We start from the raw sequence: 26,220 nt of genomic DNA on the forward strand, positions 1-26,220 counted from the left end.
AACGTCTCTGAGGTAGCGATGGAGTGCGGATTTTCCCGTACGACCATTTCACGAGTGTACCTGGACCATCAACAAGAGTCAGCGTGCGAACCATTCGACGAAACATCATCAATATGGGCTTTCTGAGCCGAAGGCCCACTCGTGTACCCTCCTCGATGACGAAGCAATGCAGATGTCTGCACTAATTCCTTCCCGTTTAACTGTCGCCATTGTCACCCGTGAACTGAGGAACTAGCGATCAATACAAATCGATTTCTTTAGGGTTCCAATGGTGAACACACGGACGTTTGTAAGAAATGTTAGTTCTTTCTTTCCCAAAAATAATATTTTTAACTGCTGGAGTCTGAAATTAATTTGTAATTTAAAATCTATCACAAAACTGGGCAAAATACTATTCCAGTTACGGTAACTAAACAGAGTAGCATTCGTCATGGCGGATCGAAGAAAGAAAATGTTACCATAGTCTAACTAGACTGTGATGTTACTGTCAAGAAAATTATATTCTAACCCTCTCGGTTATTGCAGTATTATCACAGAGCCTGTGGTATCAGTTAACAGTTGGAGCGTCTGTGGAAACATCTCAGAATCAGCCTCGCTTGTAAACTGTAGCAGTTGCCCAAATAGTAGTATGGAACAGGAAGCTGGCTGAAACCAGATCTGAAAAGCAATGAAATTCTAAATTCCGACTGGAATTTTATTCCAATGATAGACTGAAAGCTTGGAGATTTATAGCCGTAAACATACGATGTTATCAGTGAATGAGACTGTGAGACTCAAGTGATTAAGATGCGTACTACAGACAGCGAATCTATTCTAAATCCCATATCTGAAAATTATCTTGAGCAGCTAATCATAGAACTGACACGTAAATATAACATTGTAGATCTAATGGTCACCAACAAACCCGACTGTTTTTACTCAGTGGACAACAGGGAATCGGGGATCCTATTCATTGCAACATCACTTCTTACGGCTATAAATAGGAATGTAAAGGTAGATAAGACGAAATTTTTGCTTAGAAAGATCGACGAGAACTGGATTTCGGGAGTGGTAAACATGAAAAATTCATCACCAGGACCGATAACGTTGAGCATTATTGGGTGAAGGTCAAGAGTGCTTTAGAAAGACGTGTGCAGACATGAAAGATCCATCGTGGTTCGACAGCTCTACAAAGCTGCTACGAAAGTAAAGAGAATTTAAATGTAGCCACAGCCTGACATACAAACACAAACCGATCTAAGCCGAAATTAGGGAAGCCCTCCCAATGAATTTGGAGTTAAAATGCACTCTACTAATCTGTCTAACCTGACAGAATATCCTAATAAGTTTCGGTCTTACGTTAAATCAGTAAACGGATTGTGGCTTTCTGTCGAGGCACTCAGTGACACTGAAATAGACGACGATAGTGAGAAGGACTAAATACTGAACGTCTTTTTCCAAAATTGGTTCTCTGTGGAAGATCACACTGTAGTTCCTCTATTAAATTATTGCATGAGCGTCAAAATGAAAGGTATCAAAATAAGTGACCATGAGACACAGAAGCAATGGAATCTCTCAATAGAGAACAAAACGCTCGACTGAAAGGATACCAGTATGGTTCTCATGAGACAGAGAACCCATGCCATCTTTCAACAGAGAAAAGACCGCTGGATTGAAAGGATACCAGTATGATTCTCCACAGAGTATGAGAAAAAACGTGCTCCTCTTCTAGCATGGGTGTACTGTAGGACACTGGGGGAAAGAAGCATTTTTATGACTGGAACACATACATACCTCTGACAGTGTGTTGCAGAATTTCGGCACCTGTTTAAATTACGACATTTATGGAGACTGAAAATCTCATCTGTGGGAATCAACATGGCTTTCAGAAACAATGGTCTTGTGAAACCCAGCTTGTTCTGTTCGTTCAGAAGACCCAGGAAACAGTAGCTACTGGCATCCAGGTTAACACTGTGTTCCCGGAATATCAGTCCAGCTGTGTGACAGGACACAGTATGTCATTCTCAATGGAAAGAAATCCTCCAAAGGACTGTTATAGGACCACTCCTCTCCCCAATATATATAAATGACCTAGCCGATAACATTAGAAATTCCGTGACGATTTTCGTGGACGATGCTGTTGCTGCAATGCGAGAAAATGTAGTAAAATGCAGGAAGACCTACAAGGGATCGATGCTTAATGCAGCGATTGGCACTCGTTCTTCATTGTAAACAAATGTAACAACACTGCACATCAATAGGCAGAAAGAACCACCAATGCATCATCACACAATTGCAAAACAATCACTGGAAGCAATCACATCTGCAAAATATCTATGAATAAGTGTTGGAGATATTTAAAGTGGAATGATCACATAAAACTAATATCAGGTAAGGCAGATGAGATGCCAAGCTGTTAAAACCAACTGCAAAAATGAAAATGCTGCGTTGTGCTGTGCTGTCCAGATGTGTGGTTTCAGCCAGCCGGAGTGGCCGAGTCTGGAACAGTTACAGTGTGGAACACCGCGACCGCTATGGTCGCAGGTTCGAATCCTGCCTCGGGCATGGATGTGTGTGTGTCCTTAGGTTAGTTAGGTTTAAGTAGTTCTAAGTTCTAGAGGGCTGATGACCTAAGAAGTTGTCCCATAGTGCTCAGAGCCATTTGAATTTTGTGTGGTTTCATTTTTTCTCACAGCCTGTTTCAACTATGACAGCAGGGCATTAGGCAAATTGTTTCTCACATATACAGTATATTCTTTCACCTTTCATACAATTTCAAACAAAAACTGTAAACACAACAATGTGTTGTTTTGTTTTCTCCCTCACAGCTGATTTTAACAGAAAATAGGAAGCCTGAGATCACGTCTTATGGCTTATGCTTAGAATACTATTACGGAATCTGAATTGTTCAAAATCTACCCGTTCTCACATTAAAGCCACTTGAAAGACTAGCACTGAAGTTACTATCCACAGAGATCCAGCATACTCCTCAAAACAATAACCCCATCCCACCTATCCATTCATTTAGGTGACTACATTTACCAATCACGGGGGGGGGGGGGGGGGGGGGGGGTGGACATAGAGAAGGAGAAGGTGAAGGTGGACAGACAGTGGGGAGGAGGAGATGGAGAGAGGGGGTAGGAGGAAGAGGACAGAGAGAGCAGAGGGAGAAGGGGGAAGAAGGAGATGGATACAGAGAGGGGGAGAAACAATTAGGACACATATCCAGTTCCTAAAGATGTTTAGCAACTACGAAGAATTGCCACACTTGCCAGTGGGGTAATATTTTGGGGCAACACATTCCAAGTAAAACGGACAATTTCAGTCAAAAAGTGAGTCATCTCAATACATGTGCATTAATTCCTCTGCCTCATGTAGGTCATTGCTTAATTAGCTGAGGAGTCTGACGATGGCATCAGAGTATATCTAGCTGCAGTACCATTAAAATATGGGGGAACACCACACGAAGGGCACAATTCAAACTGTCGCCTTCAAAATGTGAAGGTTCTGTAACCATTTGAATACTGATAACACAAGTTGGGACTCTAGAAAGACAAGCTAACTTATGAAGTCATTAAAACTGTTGTATGTGACAACATTCACTGGGATGGCACAGGACCGTTCCCAGCAGAGGTTTGCATCTTTTAACATCTACATCTATATGTATACTCTGCAAGCCACCATATGGTGCATTGCACATGGTATCTTTTACCATTACTGGTCATTTCCTTTCCTGTTCCACTGACAGACAGACAGACATACACCGTCAACCGCTAATCATAGTTGTCTAAATTTTCTCAGATGTGTTCCACAAAAAGAACACTGTCTTCCCTCGTAGATTCCCATTTGAGTTCACGAAGACCTCCATAGTACTTATGTGTTAGTTGAACCTACCATTTGCATTCCCTACTACAGTCCTTACATGCCCATTCCATTTCGTATAGCTTTGCAACATTACACTCGGATATTTAATCGACGTGACTCTCTCGAGCAATGCACTACCGATGCTGTATTTGAACCTTACGGGTTTCTCTTTCCTATCTCGTGGATTAACTTACATTTTTCTACATTTAGAGCAAGCCATCTTGATGAACTTATTAACTTCAGTAACCATCTTTGCTATGATGATACCATAATCACTAATCCCTGTCTTTATACCGACACCGTTGATAAGATCAGGCCTGTTTGAAGCTACAAGGTCTAAAATATTTCCATTGTTTGTTGGCTCTCTAACTAGCTGTTCAAGGCAGTTTTTGGAAAACATGTTCAAAAGTACTTTGTGAAACTGCCTGTCTACACCATTTGCAGTGAATCCATTGATGTTCCAGCCTATATTCAGTAGGTACTAGAAATGTCCTACATTAGTTTGATGAGTATGATGATAAAACAATATATCTTCCCTGGTCTCCATAATCACTAGGCCTGAATATCACACATCTCAACACATCTCTAGGAATTGAGCAACTTCTTTATGAGATAGTTGTAACCAACATGGCATGGTGGTAACAGTGATCTGTTCTTGATGATCAATTAGGGGGAAAAAAAAAATCAAGATTGCAGAATATCTCATTTATTCAAATGACCGTTTTCAGCATGTTTAAATGGCCATCTTCAAATTAAATACTAAATATGCCAAACTGGTCATTTTAATAAATGAGATATTCTGTTATTATGTTTTACTAATCAGTTCTTTGTAAGGATCAGCATAAAATCACAAGGACCAATACTGAGGATTTATACGAATGAAACTCCCGGCAAAGTTCAGTTGGTTTGTATGTCAAAGATAGTCTTACACCATTAAAATGCATTTCATTCCTGTGGTCATCTGTCACCAAGACATGAGAAATCATTGCACAGTTATTACTTTGCCAACTTTTTTCCTTTCCAACTATCTTCAACTATTAGACACAAAAATTCATTTCACAAGCCATAAATATATGTCACCATTTCCATGGTCTTGTCACTCGCACACATCTCATGCTGCTAGGTACAACTATTTTACTGTAGTTACTACAGAGGGCATTTCCACTCTTATCATCTTTTTGTGGTTTTACAGTTGTTTCATTACAGCAACATAATTATCACTACATCTGAGATGTGGCTGCTGTTATATACTCTTAAAAAAAGGTTCAGGTAGTGTAAAAAAGATAAAATGGAAATCCTTACCTAAATATTAAGATAAATGAATACATGAGAAATTCAGCATATGTCTGAATTTTCAGCATCAGTATGGGGTCTGCTATATTTCTCTAACTTCCAATGGCTTATCTGCGTGTCGAGTCAAGCTTTTGAACCCCTCCCCCCCCCATCATTGTAACATTAACAGAAGGATGGCCAAAATTCTATCATATATTGTGAACATTGAGGAATTCATCCAACCGACACACCAGGTTCAAGAGACCCATTTCGTAAAATACCATCTCCTGCTGCATGAAGAAGTCCGTAACTGCCACTGCACATCCTCAGCCAACAGGAATCGTCAACCCTAAAAAACACTATAGGCATGATAATTGTATGGGAAGAGATCACACCACAGGATGGATACTCAAGTGTCTCCCAGTTGAGCTGGCATCATCTGTAATGGATGAGGCTGCCATTCCAGATCGACAGGCATCTTGTGTCGAATCGTAACAAGCATAAAACCTAATTTTTCAATAGGCATGCTGCCCCACAACATTCTTCATTCTCCGACAGATGTCTACAAGTGTTTGTCCTTTGGCAGTCAAGAAAAAAATTGGTCCTGTATGGACACATTTGGTAATAACATCCATAGTTCATGATTCTGCATTTACCAGACAAATGTTGGAAAGACACGAATGCCACACTAATCCATTGTCTACATGTCAGTGCTTATATACCAGCAATGAAATCATACTATGTTGCATATATGCTTCACTATTGTCCTCAAACAGAAATTTTTTGATAGCCCATTACGCAAACCTTGCAATGTTTACCTCAGTTGTGAAGGGTTATGCGTGTAAATGAAAAATCCCATACATATGCAGTGAATTTTAGATGAAGAACACCTTGCACCATGGACCTGAATGAAAAACATACGAAGTGTGATAAAAAAGTAACAGAATTTTTTTAATTTAATGGGATTTTTTCAAAAAAACTTATCTTGTTCATACACATGTTCCTGATGTATGTTTGTAGTTTCAATTTTGAATATTTAGTTTCTTGTTGACATTCAAAAAGGTTACACATGTTTTTGAGTGCTCAGCAAATTTTTACTTTTGAAAACGGTGTTCAAAGAATTTGCATTAAATTGTGCTTGAAAAATGGAAGCACCGCATTGGAAATGTTGCTGTGGGATTTTACAAATGTACTCTGAATCAGACAAGAGTTTACAAGTAGTATAAATATTTCAAAGAGGGTCAAGGAGACACTGAAGATGTTGAACACCCAGGATGCCCCAACACATCAATTACTGATGGCAATGTGGAAGAACTACGGAAAATGGTTCTGTAAAAAGTGCCGAATCACCATCAGAGGTTGGCTGATGGTGTCAGCATATCCTTTGGCTCATGCCAAGCAATTTTTTTGGATGGTTTGGACATGAAATGTCTAGCAGCAAAGTTCATTCCAGAATTACTGAATTCTGATGAAAAATGACATCACATAGACTTCACTCAGGAATAGCTGAATGAATTCATCACGATCCAGAACTTCTAAAGAAGGTTATAACAAGTGACAAAACAAGAGTATATGAGACTTTGAAACCAAGGCCTAATTGTCCCAATGGAAACTCCCTGAAGAGCCAAGACCGAAAAAAATTTGACACGTTTCATCACTTGTGAAGATACTACTCACTGTTTTCTTCACATACAATGAGATAGTGCACCACGAGATCCTGCCTTAAGGTCATACGGTCAATAAGGAATGCTACCTGGAAGTCATGTTCCATTTGTGTGAAGCAATCTGAAGAAAATGACCAGAAATGTGGCAAAACCACTTGTGAAAATTGCATCCTGATAATGCTCCCACTCACACCTCAATACTTGCATTAGCCACCACTGATGAGATAAAAACAGAATCACTGAAGGAACTGAACACCACAATGAAAAGTGAGTTCCAGAAGTGCTTACAAGATTGGAAAAAGCGTCAGCACAAGTTCACTATATCTGATAGGGATTACTTTGAAGGGGACAAACCTGATGTTGATAAGTAAATAAAGATTCTTTAAGAAAAACAACTTCCTATTACCTTTTGATCAAATCTTATACAAGGTCTGAGTCGGAAGAAGACTGCGTATCTCACATCCAGTTTAGTAATAAGTGATGATGGTTTCATTTTAACACTATCATGAAATTACTGTGAATAAGAAGCAGCTGATCTTGTACAGCAAAAATAAGTTTCCTTTACAAGTCATTTAGCTGCATTACTTCCTCTGTTATACAGCTCTGATGTTGATAATAAATCCGGCAGTAACATTGCAAAACTACAGTACTTTATTGCAGCACTGAGACTATACTACTTTTAAAAAATGGTGGAGCAGTACTTTTACAATTCAAATGAAAACTTTTGATGTTTATCACAATTAAAATCAAGTTTAAATGACAACATTAGGTTGAAAAATTCATTTCATGAAATCAGTTTTATGAATGGGCTCTATGTACGACTATAGATATGATGACAACGGTGTACATTTCAATTTCTTTTTTTCACTTTATTTTACACTCTAATTCCATGGGACCAAATTGAAGAGTAAATCTCCATGGTTATGGAAAGAGCCAGAACATGATATAACAGTGATAAAATAAAATGCAGATGAATCCTATGCAGGTGACTAGCTGTGAATGTACGCTGAGGTGACAAAAGTCATGGGATAGCATTATGCACATACACAAATAGCGGAAGCAGCGCATGCACAAGGCACAAAAGGGCAGTGCATTAGCGGAGTTGAAATTTGCACTCAGGTGATTCATGTAGAAAGGTTTCCAATGTGGTTATGGCCGCAAAACGGGAATTAACAGACTTTGAATGTGGAAGGGTAGTTGGAGCAAGACACGAGGGACATTCTATTTTTGAAACTGTTAGGGAATTCATATTCTGAGATCCACCGTGTTGAGAGTGTGCTGAGAATACCAAATTTCAGGTATTACAATGCAGTGGCCGAGGGCCTTCAGTTAACAACTGAGAGCAACAGTTTTTGCACAGAGGTGTCAGTGCTAAAAGACAAGCAACACTGCATGAAATAATTGCAGAAATCAATGTGGGATGTACGATGAATGTACCTGTTAGGACAGCAAGGCAAAATTTGGCAGTAATGGGCTATGACAGCAGATGACCGATGTGAGTGCCTTTGCTAGCAGCACAAAATCACCTGCAGCCTCTCTTCTGGGCTCATGACCATATCAGTTGGACCCTAGGTGTCTGGAAATCTGTTCCAGTCAGATGGGCCCAATTTCACTTGGTAAGAGCTATTGGCAGGGTTTGAGTGTGGCACAGACCCCATGAAGCCATGGACCCATTTTACCAATGAGGCATGCAAGTTGGTGGTGGCTTTATAATTGTGTAGGCAGCGTTTATATGGAGTTGGTTGGGTCCTCCAGTGCAACAGATCCAATCACTGACTGGCAATGGTTAAGTTTGGCTGCTTGGAGGTGACTTGCAGCCATTCATGAGCTTCAAGTTCCCAAACAACAACAGAATTTTTATGGATGACATTGCACCATGTGAGTGGGCCACAAATATTCAAGATGGTGTGAAGAACATTCTGGACAATTCGAGTGAATGATTTGGCTGCCCAGATTATCCGACATGAATCCCATCAAACATTTTTGCAGGGGACTTCCAAATGACTTGCTGAGTCCATGCCACCTCGAGTTATTGCACTATGCTGGGGAAAAGGAGGTCCGACACATTATTACGAGGTATATCATGATGTTTGTCACCTCTGTGTATATTACCATAACCAAAAATATGACACAGGAACTAATTTTTTTTCCCCAGGAACTCCCTTACAGGATAAAAGGAGTGCCCCAAGAGCAAATTCGTCAGATTAGACTCTAAGATGTTTTAATTCTTATGGTAGCTTGATGAAAATGGATGTATGCCTTTCTGCAAAAGAGTCAATGAGATGTGATCCAAATTCACATTGGATTTCTTCCTACTGTTAACTGAGTTAAAGATGCTAATTCTTGGGGATAAGCTCTCATATTATTAACAACAAATGACATCAATATTGTACAGCCAGTGTCAGACTCCTGAACAGGGATCAACTAGATGTTCATGAACTTACACCATATATTACTCAAATTGCCTGATTCCATGCCAAAAACAGCCTTTGTGATGGAAAGAGTTAGTCCAGAACACCACACTATATGTCATTCATGAATTAAAATCAACAAATTATACTAATTTTTGAGTTCGACCTTCACTTCGTGAAGATAATGTTGTAACAATAATTTATTTATTTATTTATTGTTCCGTGGGGCCAAATTAAGGAGAAGTCTCCATGGTCATGGAACGAGTCAATACATGAAATTATAACACGATATTAGAAACAGATAAAATGAAATATAAAAAAAACATATTCAGGTGACAAGTCGTAAGTTTAAATGAAGACAATCAACAATGTAACACTGGAATTTGCTTAATTTTTTAGCTCTTCCAGGAGCTCCTCGACAGAATAGAAGGAGTGAGTCATGAAGAAACTCTTCAGTTTAGACTTAAAAGAGTTTGCGCTACTGCTAAGATTTTTGAGTTCTTGTGGTAGCTTATTGAAAATGGATGCAGCAGAATACTGCACTCCTTTCTGCACAAGAGTCAAGGAAGTGCATTCTACATGCAGATTTGATTTCTGCCTAGTATTAACTGAATGAAAGCTGCTAACTCTTGGGAATAGGCTAATATTGCTAACAACAAACGACATTAAAGAAAATATATACTGTGAGGGCAATGTCAGAATTCCCAGATTTTTGAATAGGGGTCGACAAGAGGTTCTTGAAATTACACAACATATAGCTTGAACAGCCCGTTTTTGAGCCAAAATACCCTTTTTGAATCAGAAGAATTACCCCAAAAAATAATACCATACGACATAAGCGTATGAAAATATGCAAAGTAGACTACTTTTCGTGTTGAAGTGTCACTTATTTCAGATACTGTTCTAATGGTAAATAAAGCAGCATTTAGCTTCTGAACAATATCCTGGATATGGGCTTTCCACAACAGCTTACTATCTATCCGCAACGCCTAGAAATTTGAACTGTTCCGTCTCGCTTATAATATGCCCATTCTGTGTGATCAAAATATCGGTTCTTGTTGAATTGTGAGTTAGAAATTGTAAAAACTGAGTCTTACTGTGATTTAGCATCAAATTATTTTCCACAAGCCACGAACTTATTTCTTGAACTACATTATTTGTTACTGTTTCAATATTACACAGAAGATCCTTCACTATCAAGCTGGTGTCATCAGCAAACAGAAATATTTTTGAATCACCTGTAATACTAGAAGGCATATCATTTATATAAATAAGAAACAGCAGTGGCCCCAGCACCGACCCTTGGGGAACGCCCCACTTAACAGTGCCTCATTGGGACTGAACATCACTACCACTCTCAATATTGCGGAGAATTACCCTCTGCTTTCTGTTCTTAAAGTAAGAGGCGAACCAATTGTAAGCTACTCCCCTTACTCCATAATGGTCCAACTTCTGCAGTAATATTTTGTGGCCAACACAGTCAAAAGCCTTCGTTAAATCAAAGAAAACACCTAGTGTTCGCAACCTTTTATTTAATCTGTCCAAAACCTCACAGAGAAAAGAGAATATAGCATTTTCAGTTGTTAAACCATTTCTAAAACCAAACTGAACATTTGACAGCAAATTATGTGAATTTAAATGCTCCAGTAACCTCGTATATACAACCTTCTCGATAACTTTAGCAAACACCGATGGCATAGAAATAGGTCTAAAATTGTCAACATTATCAATGTCTCCCTTTTTATAAAGTGGCTTCACTACCGAGTACTTTAATCGGTCAGGAAACCGACCACTCCTAAAGGAAAAGTTACAGATATGGCTGAGAACTGGGCTAACATACATGGAACAATACTTCAGTATTCTGCTAGATATCCCGTCATATCCATGAGAGTTCTTGGTCTTTAGTGATTTAATTATTAACTCAATCTCCCTCTTGTCAGTATCATGGAGGAGCATTTCAGGTAACAGTCTCGGAACACTTTTTTCTAAGAGCGCTGTATGATTCCCTGTTGGGACTAGGTTTCTATTTAGTTCACCTGCTATATTCAGAAAGTGATTATTAAATACTGTACATATATGCGACTTATCAGTAACATGGACATTCCCACTACGCACTGATTCTATATCCTCGACCTGTCTCTGCAGACCAGCAACTTCCTTTACGACTGACCATATGGTTTTAATTTTATCCTGAGACTTAGCTATTCTATCTGCATACCACATACTTTTTGCCTTCCTAATAACATTTTTAAGCACCTTACAATACTGTTTGTAATTGCTGCAGCATTTAGATTTTGACTGTTTCTAACGTTTTGATATAATTGCCACTTTGTTCTACAAGATATTCTTATCCCTCTAGTCAGCCACCCAGGCTGCCTGTTTGTGCTAGTAAGTGTTTTAAACGTTCTAACGGAAAGCAACTTTCAAAGAGCATGAGAAAAGTCTTGAGAAAAGCATTATATTTATCGTCTACTGTATCAGCGCTATAAACATCTTGCCACTCTTGTTCCTTTATAAGGTTTACAAAGGTCTCTACAGCAACTGGATCAGCTTTCCTGAACAGCTGATGACTATATTTAACATGTGTTGCAGCATAAAAATCTTTTAAAGTTAAAATTTGCGCATCATGATCTGAAAGGCCATTCACCTTTTTGCTAACAGAATGCCCTTCTAGTAATGAGGAATGAACAAAAATGTTGTCTATGGTTGTTCTACTGTTCCCTTGCACTCTCGTTGGAAAGAATACAGTTTGCATAAGATTATATGAATTAAAGAGGTCTACCAGCATCCTCTTCCTTGCACAATCACTTATACAATTAATATTGAAGTCACCACATATAACTAACTTTTTGTATTTCCTATAAAGTGAACCAAGAACCTCCTCTAGCTTTAGCAAAAATGTTGTGAAATCGGAGTCTGGGGACCTATAAATAAGAACAGTTACAAGTTTAGCTCTGTTAAATTTAGCCACACCTGCACAACATTCAAACACCTTTTCAGTGCAGGACTTTGGAACATCAATTGACTCAAATGCGATGCCATTTTTCATATACATGGCTACTCCCCCACACCGCAAAGAGCTCCTCGAAAAGCAGCCAGCCAACCTGTATCCTGGTAAAGGAAGCCTCTGAATTATCTCCTTATTTAAGAAGTGTTCAGATATACCAATAATTTCAGAGTCAACATCTATAAGCAGTTCACTAACTTTATCTCTAATACCTTGTATATTTTGATGAAATATACTAATTCCCTCATTACTCGGACACCTAAGCTTTGTCAAAAGTGATTCCCTTGTTAGAGAGACTTCCCTTAAGCAGGAATACCTATCAGCTGACTTCAATCTAAAAAAGGTGCAGCTCTAACACCCACTACTGCAGTAATTTTCCCATGAGTGATCCCACCAACCCCACCTATGCTGTCACCTACAAGCTTTGCCAACCTCCCCTTCCCATACCTGTTGAGGTGCAGGCTGTGTCTAGTGAAACCCGTCCTGCTGATAGACTCCACCGACACCACTGAAATGCGACCCGTGCTTTCTGTCATCAGCGCACCCTCGAGTCTCACGTTATTACGCCTGACAGCTGTATTAAGATGAGGTCGATCGTGACGCTGAAACAGTTCCACGAAATGCACATTCGTGTTGTCAGTCTGAGTGGCTATCTTTTCCAGGTCACCATCTATGTCATACTCCCCATCCCTATCAATACTATTACCAGCCCCACCCACAATCACTACCTGATCCTCTTTAGTAAAGTCCCTACATAACCCCCCTATGTTAACAGTCACCTGAGCCAACCCTGCATTAGGCTTCACAATGCTGGTGACCTGGTACTCACTCCCTTGCACTTCCTGCAACTGCTGGCCTACACCTCTGCCATGAGAACTACCTAACAGCAGAACCTTCTTCTTCCTCTTCGACTTTGCAACTGTTCTAGGCACAGTAACTACTGAGGTCTGCTGCATACTTACTGCATCTACAGCTACTAGAGATTCCTCTCCACTAGACTCTGACAGTTGGTCATATCTATTGTAAACACCAATAGTAAAACTATCTGAAAATCTTCTTCTCCTAGCAGATCTCTTGCCAACAGCCAGCTCCCATTCCCCAACCCCCTTCTCCCTCCTCATCCTATCTAGCTCCTCCTGTGCGTTTTTCAACTGCACCTGAAGGGCACAGATCTTACGCTCCTGCTCCTCTATCAATTTACTCTTGCTACATAACCTGCAGTTCCAGGAGAGGATCTCACCAGAATCCCAATGGCTTCCCCACTGCATTCCCCCCAGTGAAAATACTTCGAACAAGTCTCTCACCGCAATCCACTACTCACGAACCTACGGCAAAGCCCACACTTCTCACTCATGGTAATATTTTACTTTTACTAAGTATAGCAGCATTGTGTTTTTGAACGAGTTCCTGAACATAAACTTCCCGTGATAGCTTACTATTTATTTAAACACTAATAAATTTGAATTTTTCAGACTCAATAATCATGTGCCCATTCTGTGTAGCCAAAATGTCAATCTCAGTCGAATTGCCTGTTAGAAACTGTAAAACAAGGATCTTATAAAGATTTAGCATCAATTTATTTTCTACAAGGCATGAAATTATGTCTTGAACTGCGGTATTTGATACACTCCCTATGTTGCACTCAACATGTTTCACTACAAAGGTACTGTCATCACTAAACAAAAATATTTAAGAATCAACCCGTGACAAAGCAAGCTTGGATCTCTTTACTTCCTCTCATTTCGCCATTCTCAAAATTTTTTAATTACAGTCTCATTATAACTTTGATAACTGCTTGAGACTGGACAATCCTCCTTACTTAAACGTTTCATAATTCATTTGTCTATTTATTTCCACTGGAATGAATTTTCCTTGCACCTCAGAGTCAGCATCCATCTGTGTCCAGATCTGGTAGGATGGCATCAAATGCAGCAATACGATGCTGCCTTATTTTGTAGTCAACATCACAGAAACCTCACAACCATGCGTAGCACAGATGTCTATGATGCTAACAATTTTCTGTGTACTCCAGTTCATATTTAACTTTGTCAACACACTACCAGCATGATCACTAACATTGAACAATATGCAACTGCCAGTTTCATGTCAACAAAGTTGGAACAAGCTAAAACATGTTTGTTTTCATCAGCAACTCATGCAACTACACTTGGCGCATGCACAGTAGTTGGTAGCAAAGTTTCAAAACCTTGTCACAAAAACTAGCATTCATAATAGCTTGTTAAGTGAAAGACACTTCATACCTCTGCTAGATTTTTAGTGACAGAAATATTTTATAAAATTACAATGTAGCTATTCAGCATCATGGTAGGTTTTAGGTTCAAGTAAGTGCTATAAAACAACTGCTTCCCAATAAGACAAAAATAATCTGCTGGCACTTAAGACTCTTTTTGACTGACTCCAGCAACTCATTTTTCAAAATATCTTCTTCTTCGAAAAACCAAGCTTGCAATCTGAAGAGGAATTCTTTACTCACCTTGTCAAATAAATTGCATATATCTGTCTTTCATGCTAAATCTTGGGTTTGAAGGAAAGGTCCCTTCTTTTGGATGATGTAAATTATACAGCAATCAAGCAATTACAACAAAACTCAGGAGAAAACAACTAAACTGCTAATACATCAAACTTACCTCAGAATCAATCTTCCGGTACTCAGGATCATCCTCGTCTACTTCAAAGTACAGCTCTGTTGATGTAATAGATACCATGCCAGGTGCTACAATGCCTGGTGCTACCAGCTTTGCTTTAGTACTGATGTTCACAGGACCTGCAATCAGATAAATATATTATGAGCAACTGGGTATTCCACCATGACAAAGCATGATCACACACAGTCTACATTATTCTGGAATTTTCAACTAAAAGCAAGATGAGAGTTGTCCTTCAACTGCCATATTCACCAGATGTAGCTCTGTTCCTCCTTTTCTGCAAAATGAAAATTACCTAATGTTTTCACGTGAATTTTAGTAGTAGTATAGATTGAGAGTGCGCATAGTGCATGCAGATGCAGGAGGAGCTGACCGCAGTTCACAAACAGCAGAAACCACTCTTGACCACAGTCATCCCTCTGAAGATGCTGCCTCAGGATGTACCACTGGTAGATAAACATGTATGTCACATGTGACACCTCAGTTGTCGCTTGTTCTCCTTCCAGGCTCTGCTGCCAAGGCACCTTTCTGAAATATTTCTTTTTACATGTAAATAAATTTAACCCCAAAACTAAAATAATTTTTGCAAACCTACATTATAAACATGACATTTTTGTATTAATTCCATGTATTCTCTTTAAACCGTCTTCTTGTTGTTGTGGTCTTCAGCCCAGAGACTGGTTTGATGCAGCTCTCCATGCTACTCTATCTGTGCAAGCTTCTTCATCTCCAACTACCTATTGCAACTGACATCCTTCTGAATCTGCTTTGTGCTCTACAATTTTTACCCTCCACGCTACCCTCCAATACTAAGTTGCTGATCCCTTGATGCCTCAGAACATTAGTACGAGGCGTGTTTTTTAAGTAAGTACCATTTTGAAATTAAAAAAAAGACTTGCTAAGATATCTTAATAATTTTATTTTTACATGAAAGCCTGTACCTTAATCTACGCACTGACGCCATTACAGTCTGATTCTTCCTTGTTTATGTTGTTACTGAGTGTTTAAGATGCCTCCGATAATCATGAGTCCTGCTGACTGTGAAGTGCTAAAGGCCTACACGCGATCAATATTCATCGTGAGATCTGTGCAGTTTACGAAGAAAACATTATGAGTGATGGAATGGTAAGAAAGTGGGTGAGAGCATTTAAAGATGGCCGCACAAATGTGCATGATGAACAACGGAGTGAGCGTCCCGGTTGTTAATGAAAGTTTGGTGCAGGAAGTGGACAATAAGATGAGAGAAAACAGACACTTTATGATTTCCTCCTTGCGGGATGACTTTCCTAATGTTTCTCGTAATATTCTGTATGGCATTGTGACCGAGCACTTGAATTACCTAAAATTGTGTGCACGTTGGGTACCAAAAATGTTGACGGATGTGCACAAAACCAAACATTTAGACAGTGCATTGACTTTCCTTGAGTGGTACCACAATGACGGTGATGATTTCTTAAGCCAAATTGTTACGGGTGATGAAACATGGGTGGCCTACGTCACACCAGAGTCAAAGCAACAGTCCATGTAAGTTGAGCAAGGGCATCGTTTTGCTGCAAGACAACACCCGTCCACATGTGGCGAATCAGACCAAAGATCTCATCACATCTTTTCAATGGAAAACTCTAGAATCTAGATCATCCTCCGCACAGCCCCGATCTTGCGCCCAGTGACTACCATCTGTACCTGCACTTGAAGAAACACCTGGGCGGTTAGCGTCTTCAAGATTATGACAAAGTCAAAACAATGGTGATGCAGTGGTTAACAAGTCAGGCGGCAGACTTCTATGAGGAGGGTATTCAAAAACTGGTAAAACGTTATGCCAAGTGCCTCAATATTGACGGAAATTATGTAGAAAAGTAAATTAAGGAACAGGCTTTCATGTAAAAATAAAATTATTGAGATATCTTAGCACGTCTTTTTTAAATTTCAAAATGGTACTTACTTAAAAAACACGCCTCGTATTTTGCAACCGTGGCTTATTAAACTGATGGTTAGGTAATTTTCACATCTGTAACACCTGCTTTCTTTGGGATCGTTTCATTGCCCCCTTGAATGATACCATTGCCCTTTTGAATGATACTTTTTAGTTTTATAACATAGTTATAAAATAAAAAATGGAATTCAATTGAATGCACAAGCCAGGTAGCAGGTAAATCTTTACATTTCACTGTATCCCATACAGGAGAATCACACTAACAACAGAAAGAGCACCAGTTTGTAATATGTTAATGTCGCTCAAGGCGGAAGATGAATGTGGGGGACTGTCCATGTGGCCATTTGCCCTATAATTGAAAAACTGGCCACTCCTTTAGCAGTGTTAGAGGGGACACAAGGGAGGAGAGTTTTGCTACTTATCGGGAACTCCTATGTTAGTTGCATTATGGGGCCTCTTACAGAAATATCACCCAGGGCTGGAAAAGGCACGCTCACTATGTCAGCTAGGGGGAGGGGGAGAAGGCTTATCCAAATATGGTGGAGGCCCTGCCTACAGCTGATGAGGTTACAATGTGCAATCACCTTCAAGCTGTGGCTTATATTGACATCAATGATGCCTGTTGTTTGGCTTCAATGTCCTTATAGGGATCCTTTTGTTGGGAACCAACTGGAGCATATAAAAAATGCTCTGTCAGTTCTGTAATGGTCTTGGCTGCAGAGTTCTGATCCTGCATTATGGGATGGAGAACTGTAGGATTTCCCTTGATAGGTCACAGACATACGACACAAAAGAAGTAGCAACTCGGGCAGCAGAACATTTGTGGAGAGCACAGCCCCCCCTCCCCCTCCTAATTTTTTTCTCTCTACTCTCTAGGAGATATTTTAAACCCAAAGTAGAAAGCTCCAAAATATTTAAAAAGGCAATGAACATATACAGAAAAGGTAAGTTAGACATCAAACAATGGAAACTCCAGGCTGTAATATCAAAAATATAGGGAAAAGATAGATTGCTACTTGCCGTAAAGATGACACATTAAGTTGCAGACACTTACACATTAGCTTTTGGCTAAAGCCTCCATCAGGAAAGGAAATACACACACATTCATTCACACAAGCAAGCACACTTGGCGCACACATGACCACAATCTCAGGAAGCTCGAACGGAGTGCAAATGTCACAGAGAATGGAAGCAGTAATACTGACTGGGCAGAGAAGGGGAAAGGATAGCAGTGTGTGTGTGTGTGTGTGTGTGTGGGTGTGTGGGTGAAAGGGGGGGGGGGGGGGGAAGAGCACTGCCTGGCAGAGTGTGCAGGGACTAGACTGCCAACAGGCACAGCATCGGGAGGGTGTGGGACAGGGATGTGAGAAATGGGGAGGAGCGGGGAAGAAAAAAATGGGCAGGTGCGTTCACAGAGGGCAGCATACAAAGAGTGTGGGAGACAAGAACAGGAAGGAGGTGATAGGAAAGAAGGAGTAGTTGGGGGGGGGGGGGGGGGGGGGGTGTAGGGACAGTACGTTACCATAGGTAATTTTGGGAGTGGAGACTGTGTTTTGTAAGGATAACTCCCACCTGTGCAGTTCAGAAAAGCTGGTGGTGGAGGGGAGAATCCAGATGGCTCGGGTAGTGATACAGCCATTGAAATCAATCACGTTATGTTCAGCTGCATGTCGTGCCACAGGGTGGCTGGTCTACTTTGACCTGGGTCACAATTTGGCAGAGGCCATTCATCCTGGTAGACTGCTCATTGGTAGTCATAATTAACAACCCACGGCAATGAACTGTCCCCACACCCTCCACCCAACAGTCTCCACTTCTTCTGTCCTATCATTTCCTCTCTATTCTCGTCTCCCACACACTCTGCATGCTACCTTCTGCCAATGCACCTGCCCATCTTTCCCCTCCCCTGCTCCTCTTCTTTTTTTGCTCCCTGCTCCCCCCTTCCCCATCCTCCTGTCCCTGCCCCACAGCCTCCTGATGCTGTGCCTGTTGTCAGTCTAGTCTCTGCAAGCACCGCCAGCGAGTGCTCTTCTCTTCCCTCACCCATACCCTACAATTTCTTCCCCATCTTTATGCCCTTCACACTGCTACTTCCACTCTACATGACAGTTGCATTCCAGTCCAAGCTGCCAGAGATGGCAGTCATGCACGCGTGAGGTGTGCTTATAGTTGTTTGCTGAGGTTGGCAGTGTTGTAAACACAGTAGTTCAGACTCAACCTCTACAAGTATCTTACATAACCATAATTCAAAACAACACTTCCCACCTAAAACTGCCACTTTAAAGTACCTGCATAATAGTTGGGGTGGCAACAACATGAAATGCAATTACTTTGTATGTGTGTTTCCTTTTCTGACAACAGCTGCGGCCAAAAGCTAAAGTGTTAAGTGTCTTTTAGTTGTGCCTGTCTGCAGCTTTTATACCCTCTTTATGGTAGGTAGCAATCTATCTTTCCTTAAATTGTTACATTAAATGTCATGTTCATTGCACCTGGAAAAATATTGTGTCTATAAAGGTCAAAACTGAGTCTAAGTCAGCCCAAGTTAGTCACTGGATGTTAGGGCCACCCAATTCCAACATAACAGTTGTAGGATCATTCAAAGAAAGTCTATGCTTAAGTAGTGCCGCAGGAATCTGATCATGCAATATTAGTTGGAGCCAACTGTAACCTACCAAGTACAGAGAAGGACATCTATGGATTCATAGCAGGTGGTAAGACAGACAGTCTTGTGAAATTGGTTCTGGACACATTCTACAAGAATTATTTGACAACTCACAGGCAATGCAAATATTTTAGACTAGGCGGCTATAAACATGCCTGACATTATCGACAGAGTCAGTATAGCAGAATATGTAATCGTGATGCTATCTCAAGGACAACTGTCAAGTTAATAAATTCATCAAGAAGGCTAGGAGAGTTTTTATGGTGGAAAGATCAGATAAGCAGTTGTTAGCAACCTACTTAGATGAATGGACATCATTTAGTTCCAATATGATGGATGTAGAGGAATTAAGGGTAAAGTTTAAAATGATTGTAAATCATGCTTTGGAGAAGTATGTCCCAAGTAAGTGTTAATCCACTTACTTGGATGGAAAAGACCCATGGTTTAATAACATAATTCGGAAAATGCTGAGGAAACAGTTACTGTTGCATTCTTGGTTCAACATCAATAGGCAGAAGTTAGAAGATGTTTGTAAATCTATAAACAGATTGATATGTGAAGCATACAGCCACCATAATACCTTGGCAGAAGACGTTGCACAGAATTCAAGAAAATTCTTTTTCTAGGTTAAATCACTTCGTGGGTTTGAAGGTTTCTGTTCAATCATTCTCAACCAGTCTGGTTTGGTGATAATATAAAACTGAAGTTTTAAATTTTCACATTTAAAATGTCATTTACACTGGAGGATCGACAGATATACCATAGTCTGACCATTGCACAGACTCGTTTATGGAGCACATAGATTATTTTCGACCTCCTACTACCTCTGATGCCTGTTCCTTGATCTGTGTCTTTCTGCTTCCTCGTACAAGGCAAATCTCTCTTAGACTGCATTCTGAGTAAACTGTCCTTTCCAAACAGTCGAAACTCCCCCAAACAGTTACTCTTTCCCTCCCAAAGAAGGAGCCTGGAAACTGAAGACCTAAGGGTGCTACTATTTATGTGTGTATATGATTCTGTTAGCTGTACTGGGAATTGCACTTCCTAAAGCTGTTAGTAACCAGACCATCTGCATATTTGTGTATTTAACATGTCAGTAAAGGCTCTGCATATGCAAGGTGGGCGAGAATTAATCCCCTATTGAAAATTGCTCACAACATTTTTTTTTAATACTAAACTAATTTTCATGAAACAAAAACCATTTTGTTTCTTACAATGGTAGAATTTATTACATTATACCTCATTCATGTCATCACAGATACCAGTGACAGATGATGGCACAATATCTGTACTTGCTTGAGTGGGTGCAAGTACAGAGATGGTGGCAAAGGGTGAAAGGAGCTTGTGCCTTGGGGTAGATACAAAGGCCATAAGGAATTTCCTACCTAAAGCTAACACAAACAGGCTCTGTATTAGATATTGGGAGAAGCGGTTGACACTCAACATCCAGGATAGAGCAAAATGTGCAAATGGTTCAGGAAATGTTCACTCAAAGTCCTCAGAAATCATAAAGACAGGCATTTCACCAAAGTGGTTTCACCCAAACACATAGTCCAAACTGTTCTGAAAAAAAAATAGAGGAATTTTTGTCCATGGAAACCACATTACTGCCAGGAATTATTTCCAAAAGACTGTGATCATGGGTTGGAATATGGGGAAATGATGTTTGCTTGTTATGGAGACTGGTCTGATATTTTCAGTAATATCCTGTGGTCAGATGAAGCTAGGGGTTTGTTAACCAGCACAATTTTTATTATTGGACAATGGAGGATCCAAGGGTGGCTGTTCAATAAAGGCAACATCACCCATGGTAACAGTTTGGTGTGGCATGACACCCACAAAAGTTGTGGACCCATATCTCATTCGGTACACAATCAATGCAGACCAGTACCTCGATATGGTTGAAAGTTATGTTCACAGTATTGTAACCACATGGGACAATTACGATGACCTAATATTTACGTGTGACGGGGCCCCACCTCACTTGACATATCCTGCCCAAGTGTGCTCAACACCAATTTTCATGGACGCTATTTGGGACATCACAGCCCCCTTGAACAGCCAGCAGGGTGTCCTGATCTATTGTCCTGTGATTTCTTCCTCTGAAGGTGGGTGAAAAAGAAAGTTTATCACACAAAACCAGAAACTCTTGATGAATTGTAGGAGTGAATTTGCTAAGTTCTTAATAATGTACTGCAAAGGTCTGTTGCAAACATCCACATCTATTTACAGAAATTAGTAGATAATGGCAGTGCTTATGTTGAATTTTAGTTACATGTAACAGTTCTACCACTGTAGGGAATAAAATGTTTTTTGTTTCATGAGAACTATTTAAAAATTAAAAAGTTATAAACAATTTCTAATAGGGAGTTAATTCAAGATCACTCTGCATAAACAGATTTCTACTCTAACAGTGCCAGAAACAATACCAACAGCATAAAATCTGTAGGTGAAAATATACGGAGGACATTGAACTTTATTTTCCTCAGACTGTACTATGGGTCAGTTGACGCATTTTATTTGCAAACATGACACTTACTATTTGCAGAAACATACGAAGGTATAGCGCTGACACTATGATATGGCAGTCAGCAGAATGTAGACAAATGAGAACTTAGACCACCTGAGGGAAAGGAGTGGAGTGGGGGGACAAGCTAAGGCCTCCATCTCATGTTGCTGGTGGACTATGTCTGTGTTCTGTGCTCTATGCTACCATGAAAGCAGAACTGATGTAACGCTTGTTTGGGTCACTGATCCCCTATGCTGTTATGAGGGTCATACTCAAACCCTGTTATGGTCCAGAACTAGTCTCTTCAAACATCTGAGAATAAGAAAAGAAAACAACCACTAACATACAACACAAAAAGTAAAGCAGAGTACTTAAAGCATTCACTAACAGTCACAGTGCAGTTGTTTCCTGAGGTTGGCAGTGTTGTAAACACAGTAGTTCAGACTCAACCTCTACAAGTATCTTACATAACCATAATTCAAAACAACACTTCCCACCTAAAACTGCCACTTTAAAGTACCTGCATAATAGTTGGGGTGGCAACAACATGAAATAAAATTACTTTGTATTGAGTCAGTAAATATCATGCATTATTTACATCTTGACAGTCAAACACATCCCTAAAATACCTCTTGTGCCATTTGAGAGAGTTTAAATATACTCTGTATGCATAGTTATACAACACTGCACAGAAATATACGCTTCAATTTTTATTTATTGTCTTATTTTATTATCCTGAAAGTTGTATGCCTTGAGGGGAGTCCAATGCATTGCATGTTGAAGAAAGTGGTCAAAGAAAGGCCTCTCACCTGATTTTGGTCTTTGGTGTTGGAAAAGGAATGGGCAAGTTATCATCCATTGTTTTTCTTTTTACTTGTTTCGTGGATTAAATTTATTTATGGCATTTCTACATGACATTATTATTACTATAGCATTCAGTTTCTTGTTCCTTTTCAGGTGCCTTTCTTTCTGTGCTTACACATAGCTTTTAAAGTGGCAAAGTGAAGACGACATTTCACAAAAGTAGAGGTATCTTCATATGTTCTTTCAAATTATTGAGATTACTTCTGCTTTTTCAGGCTAATGAATGATGTAGTGCATGGACGCATTGTAACACTGTTATTACAACAGTTGTGAAGCAGAGATTTAAACATGAAGTGTTGAATTTTACAAGTGTGAAACACGGCAAAAAGTTCACAATCAGTAATGGAGATTATTTTGGGAGGAAATGCCATTTTTTGTCAGTTACAGAACCGTAACTGTTACTCTACATATTAAATCTATTTTAAGCTTCACCCTATAAGTAAATAGAAATCATGTTTTTCATGTGGTGCTCTATAAACTTCTGATAGTTCTGTTTGGTTTGATATAAAATTAACTGTACATTTCCCTGCACTGGCACATGCAACTACTTGGATAATTTGCTCTTTCTTATTAGAGCAGAAGGAGATTGAGTACTAGGAGTACATGCGTTTCAGCTACACACTAATCACACACTCCCAGAAGACACTCAGTATGGTAGCTGATAAGAATAGCCAAATTGACAACAGTCATGAAACAATGTATGCTTTTGGACCACAGGTCACTACCAACATCAGTACACCATTCAATGCAGTGTACAATGACATTGTTATTCCCATTTTTTGTTGGCTTCACTGTGTTGAGTTTTGTTTCATGTATCATTCACGCAGCACGTTACATCTGCAGGTCACATGCTTGACTAAATGCTGACAGGCTATCCTAACAGCAAGGGAAACCTTCCAGTGCCGATCGAGTATGTTTGCTCTGGAGCTGAATCTGTATCCTTTCAGATGGGGAGCCATCAGCCACCCAGCCAAATGTCTTCAGGGAGTGCATGTATGGTAGTGATTACTGGAACTCCAGAAACCAGCAAAAGGAAGGAAACTGCAAGGATTGAATATTACCCACCAGTGAGATCAACATCAAGATCACGGTCATCAGCTAGCAGTTCACTGTCATCCATCAGATCATTAGACTGCAGTTGCTGCTGTTGTGCACGGGATGCTGCAAGCTGTGCATGGAACTCTTCTCTTGCCTGCAAACAAAAGTGTTTTCTCCATATCCTAAATAGCTTCCTTTTATTCAGTTCTCCCCTATTACAGAAACTATAACAAGCAACTGACCAGCACTTGCATCAGTCCATTTAACTGTGCCAGTGGTAAATGTGATACACTTCTACTACACCAAGATTCCACTATGAACTGGCAGAGTGGTATGTATGCAATAATACCTGCAGGATTGCATCTTCTGGAGCCCCATGTTCAAGTGCAGCCTTAAGAGTTGCCTCTGGATGGCTTGAACCCAGCGGATTATGGACAAATCTCTTTCTGCGTCTAGCATCATCCTCCCAGGCATCCAGTTTCCAGAATTCATTCATTCTGCAGCAATGACACATTTTAGTGTGGCTGTACATATCATTTCTAAATATTAAATGTATTTTCTCCTATACTCAAAAGCAACTTACAATCACTGGATGTATACTGTGTACCATATAATTACATGCTCTACAATACATATTTATGCTCATAGAGCAACATGTAACAGTACTGGAAAGGCAACCACTTACCTATCCTGCCGCTCATGGCAACAGTCTCGCTGCTATTGCAAATTTGTACATTTTGGTGGTTGTGTGTGATGTTACTAGAAAAAGAGCATGAGCTCAAAAGCAAGTGTTAACTGTTTTCTATTACGTGTTTCTGTGTGCCATGCACCAATCCTCTATAGGTAAATGGTTGCCCTTCCCTTATTTTATTCTTAGGGCAAGAGTTATTATATACAGATAGGCTGTCACTTTTATAGTGTCAGTAGTACAAAGCTACACATATGGTGCAGCGTTATATACATTATGGTCATTCTCAAGCCAATATTATTTGTCAACCACGCATCTCTCTATCCACATGTGAAAAGTGTCCCTATCTCTGTGACTTCTTCCTGATCTGCATGTAGTGCCTTTTGTTCCACTATGTCAGTATCACCAAAAAGTTGATTACAATCTTTTATCTACAGTACCAGCTTCATCATTGTTTTATGTTCAGGGTGAAATGTACTTGTCTATATCAGATGGTATTTGGAATTTATCTGTATTCTACTCTTCCAAAACACAAAAACATTATCATCATATATTGGCCCGTATATGGTGGTCCTGTAACCATGTTGAAAGAGGGTACTATCTATCACAATCATTATTTAAAATATATAACAATGTATGTCGTGTAAAATCTACAGCCTTCCTGAGCTGGCTTTCTAATGCGTCACAAGTTATTCTTGTAACTGACCCACGTATACAATCACACAAGAAGCTACAAAAAAGAATAATTATGCTTTGTTATAATCTCAGTCTTGGATCACAAAGTTTATTTGTAATCAGGTTTATCAAATTTTAGCAGGTAATGAACATCTTCAGATCTAGAAAATACAAGCATGTAGAGATCAACTAATTTATAAAACACTCCTAACTATATGAATGCAAAGCAGAAATCAACTATAAAACAGCTGTACAACATATCCATACCTGAGTAAAAACATGTTGCATTACATATATCACACCATTACATGGTGCAGTCAAAACCAACGGTCATTTCAGCTTCATCAAACAAAAAAACTATGGTATGTAACGAGCACCACTGAAGCGTACATAACGCACATATAATGGTGTGTTATATGTAATGCAACACATTTTTACCGTGGTGTGGATATGTTGTACAGTTGTTTTATAGTTGGTTTCTGCTTTACATTCATATAATTATGAGTGTTTTGTAAATTAGGATACCTCTATGTGCTTATATTTTCTAAGTCTGATGCTGGCCATTACCAACCAAAATTAGTAACTTGGTTACAAGTAAAAAATGTGGTCCAAGACTGGAATTATAATACAGCAAATATTTTTCTGGATTGCTGGAAACATTTTCGTACCTGTGTCACAACTTGTCACAAAAATTATGTCAAAATATTTCTTTACTGCCAACACAGGAGAAAAAAGTACTAGGTATGCTAGACTTTATTTTTTATCTTTGAGAAGATACTGATGCAATGATTTCATCATGTTTGCTATACACGATAATAATTTAAAATTATGTAAAGAAAGATACAGAACATGCTTCACATACAATAGTGAAGAATACAATCCACATGTAATGAAGTCTTCTGAGTTTATGACAAAAATAAATAAATAAATAAAAATCATCCATATTCTTAAAAAATTAGACAGTGACAGGAATGCAGGGAGTATACTC

At 39.5% G+C, this 26,220-nt stretch overlaps 1 protein-coding gene across 1 annotated transcript in view; it reads right to left on the bottom strand.

The window, feature by feature from the left end:
- LOC126095706 (neurobeachin-like) overlaps nt 1–26,220 on the bottom strand; it is a 794,263-nt gene that overhangs the window by 37,266 nt on the left and 730,777 nt on the right. Inside the window, exons 35-37 of the mRNA XM_049910457.1 lie at nt 24,219–24,366; nt 23,897–24,023; nt 14,846–14,982 (exon numbers count right to left, since the gene is read on the bottom strand). Coding sequence (XP_049766414.1) covers nt 14,846–14,982; nt 23,897–24,023; nt 24,219–24,366 — 412 coding nt within the window. The remainder of the gene's footprint in view (nt 1–14,845; nt 14,983–23,896; nt 24,024–24,218; nt 24,367–26,220) is intronic.

This window comes from Schistocerca cancellata, chromosome 8 (genome assembly GCF_023864275.1).
Source record: "Schistocerca cancellata isolate TAMUIC-IGC-003103 chromosome 8, iqSchCanc2.1, whole genome shotgun sequence".
Lineage (NCBI taxonomy): Eukaryota > Metazoa > Arthropoda > Insecta > Orthoptera > Acrididae > Schistocerca > Schistocerca cancellata.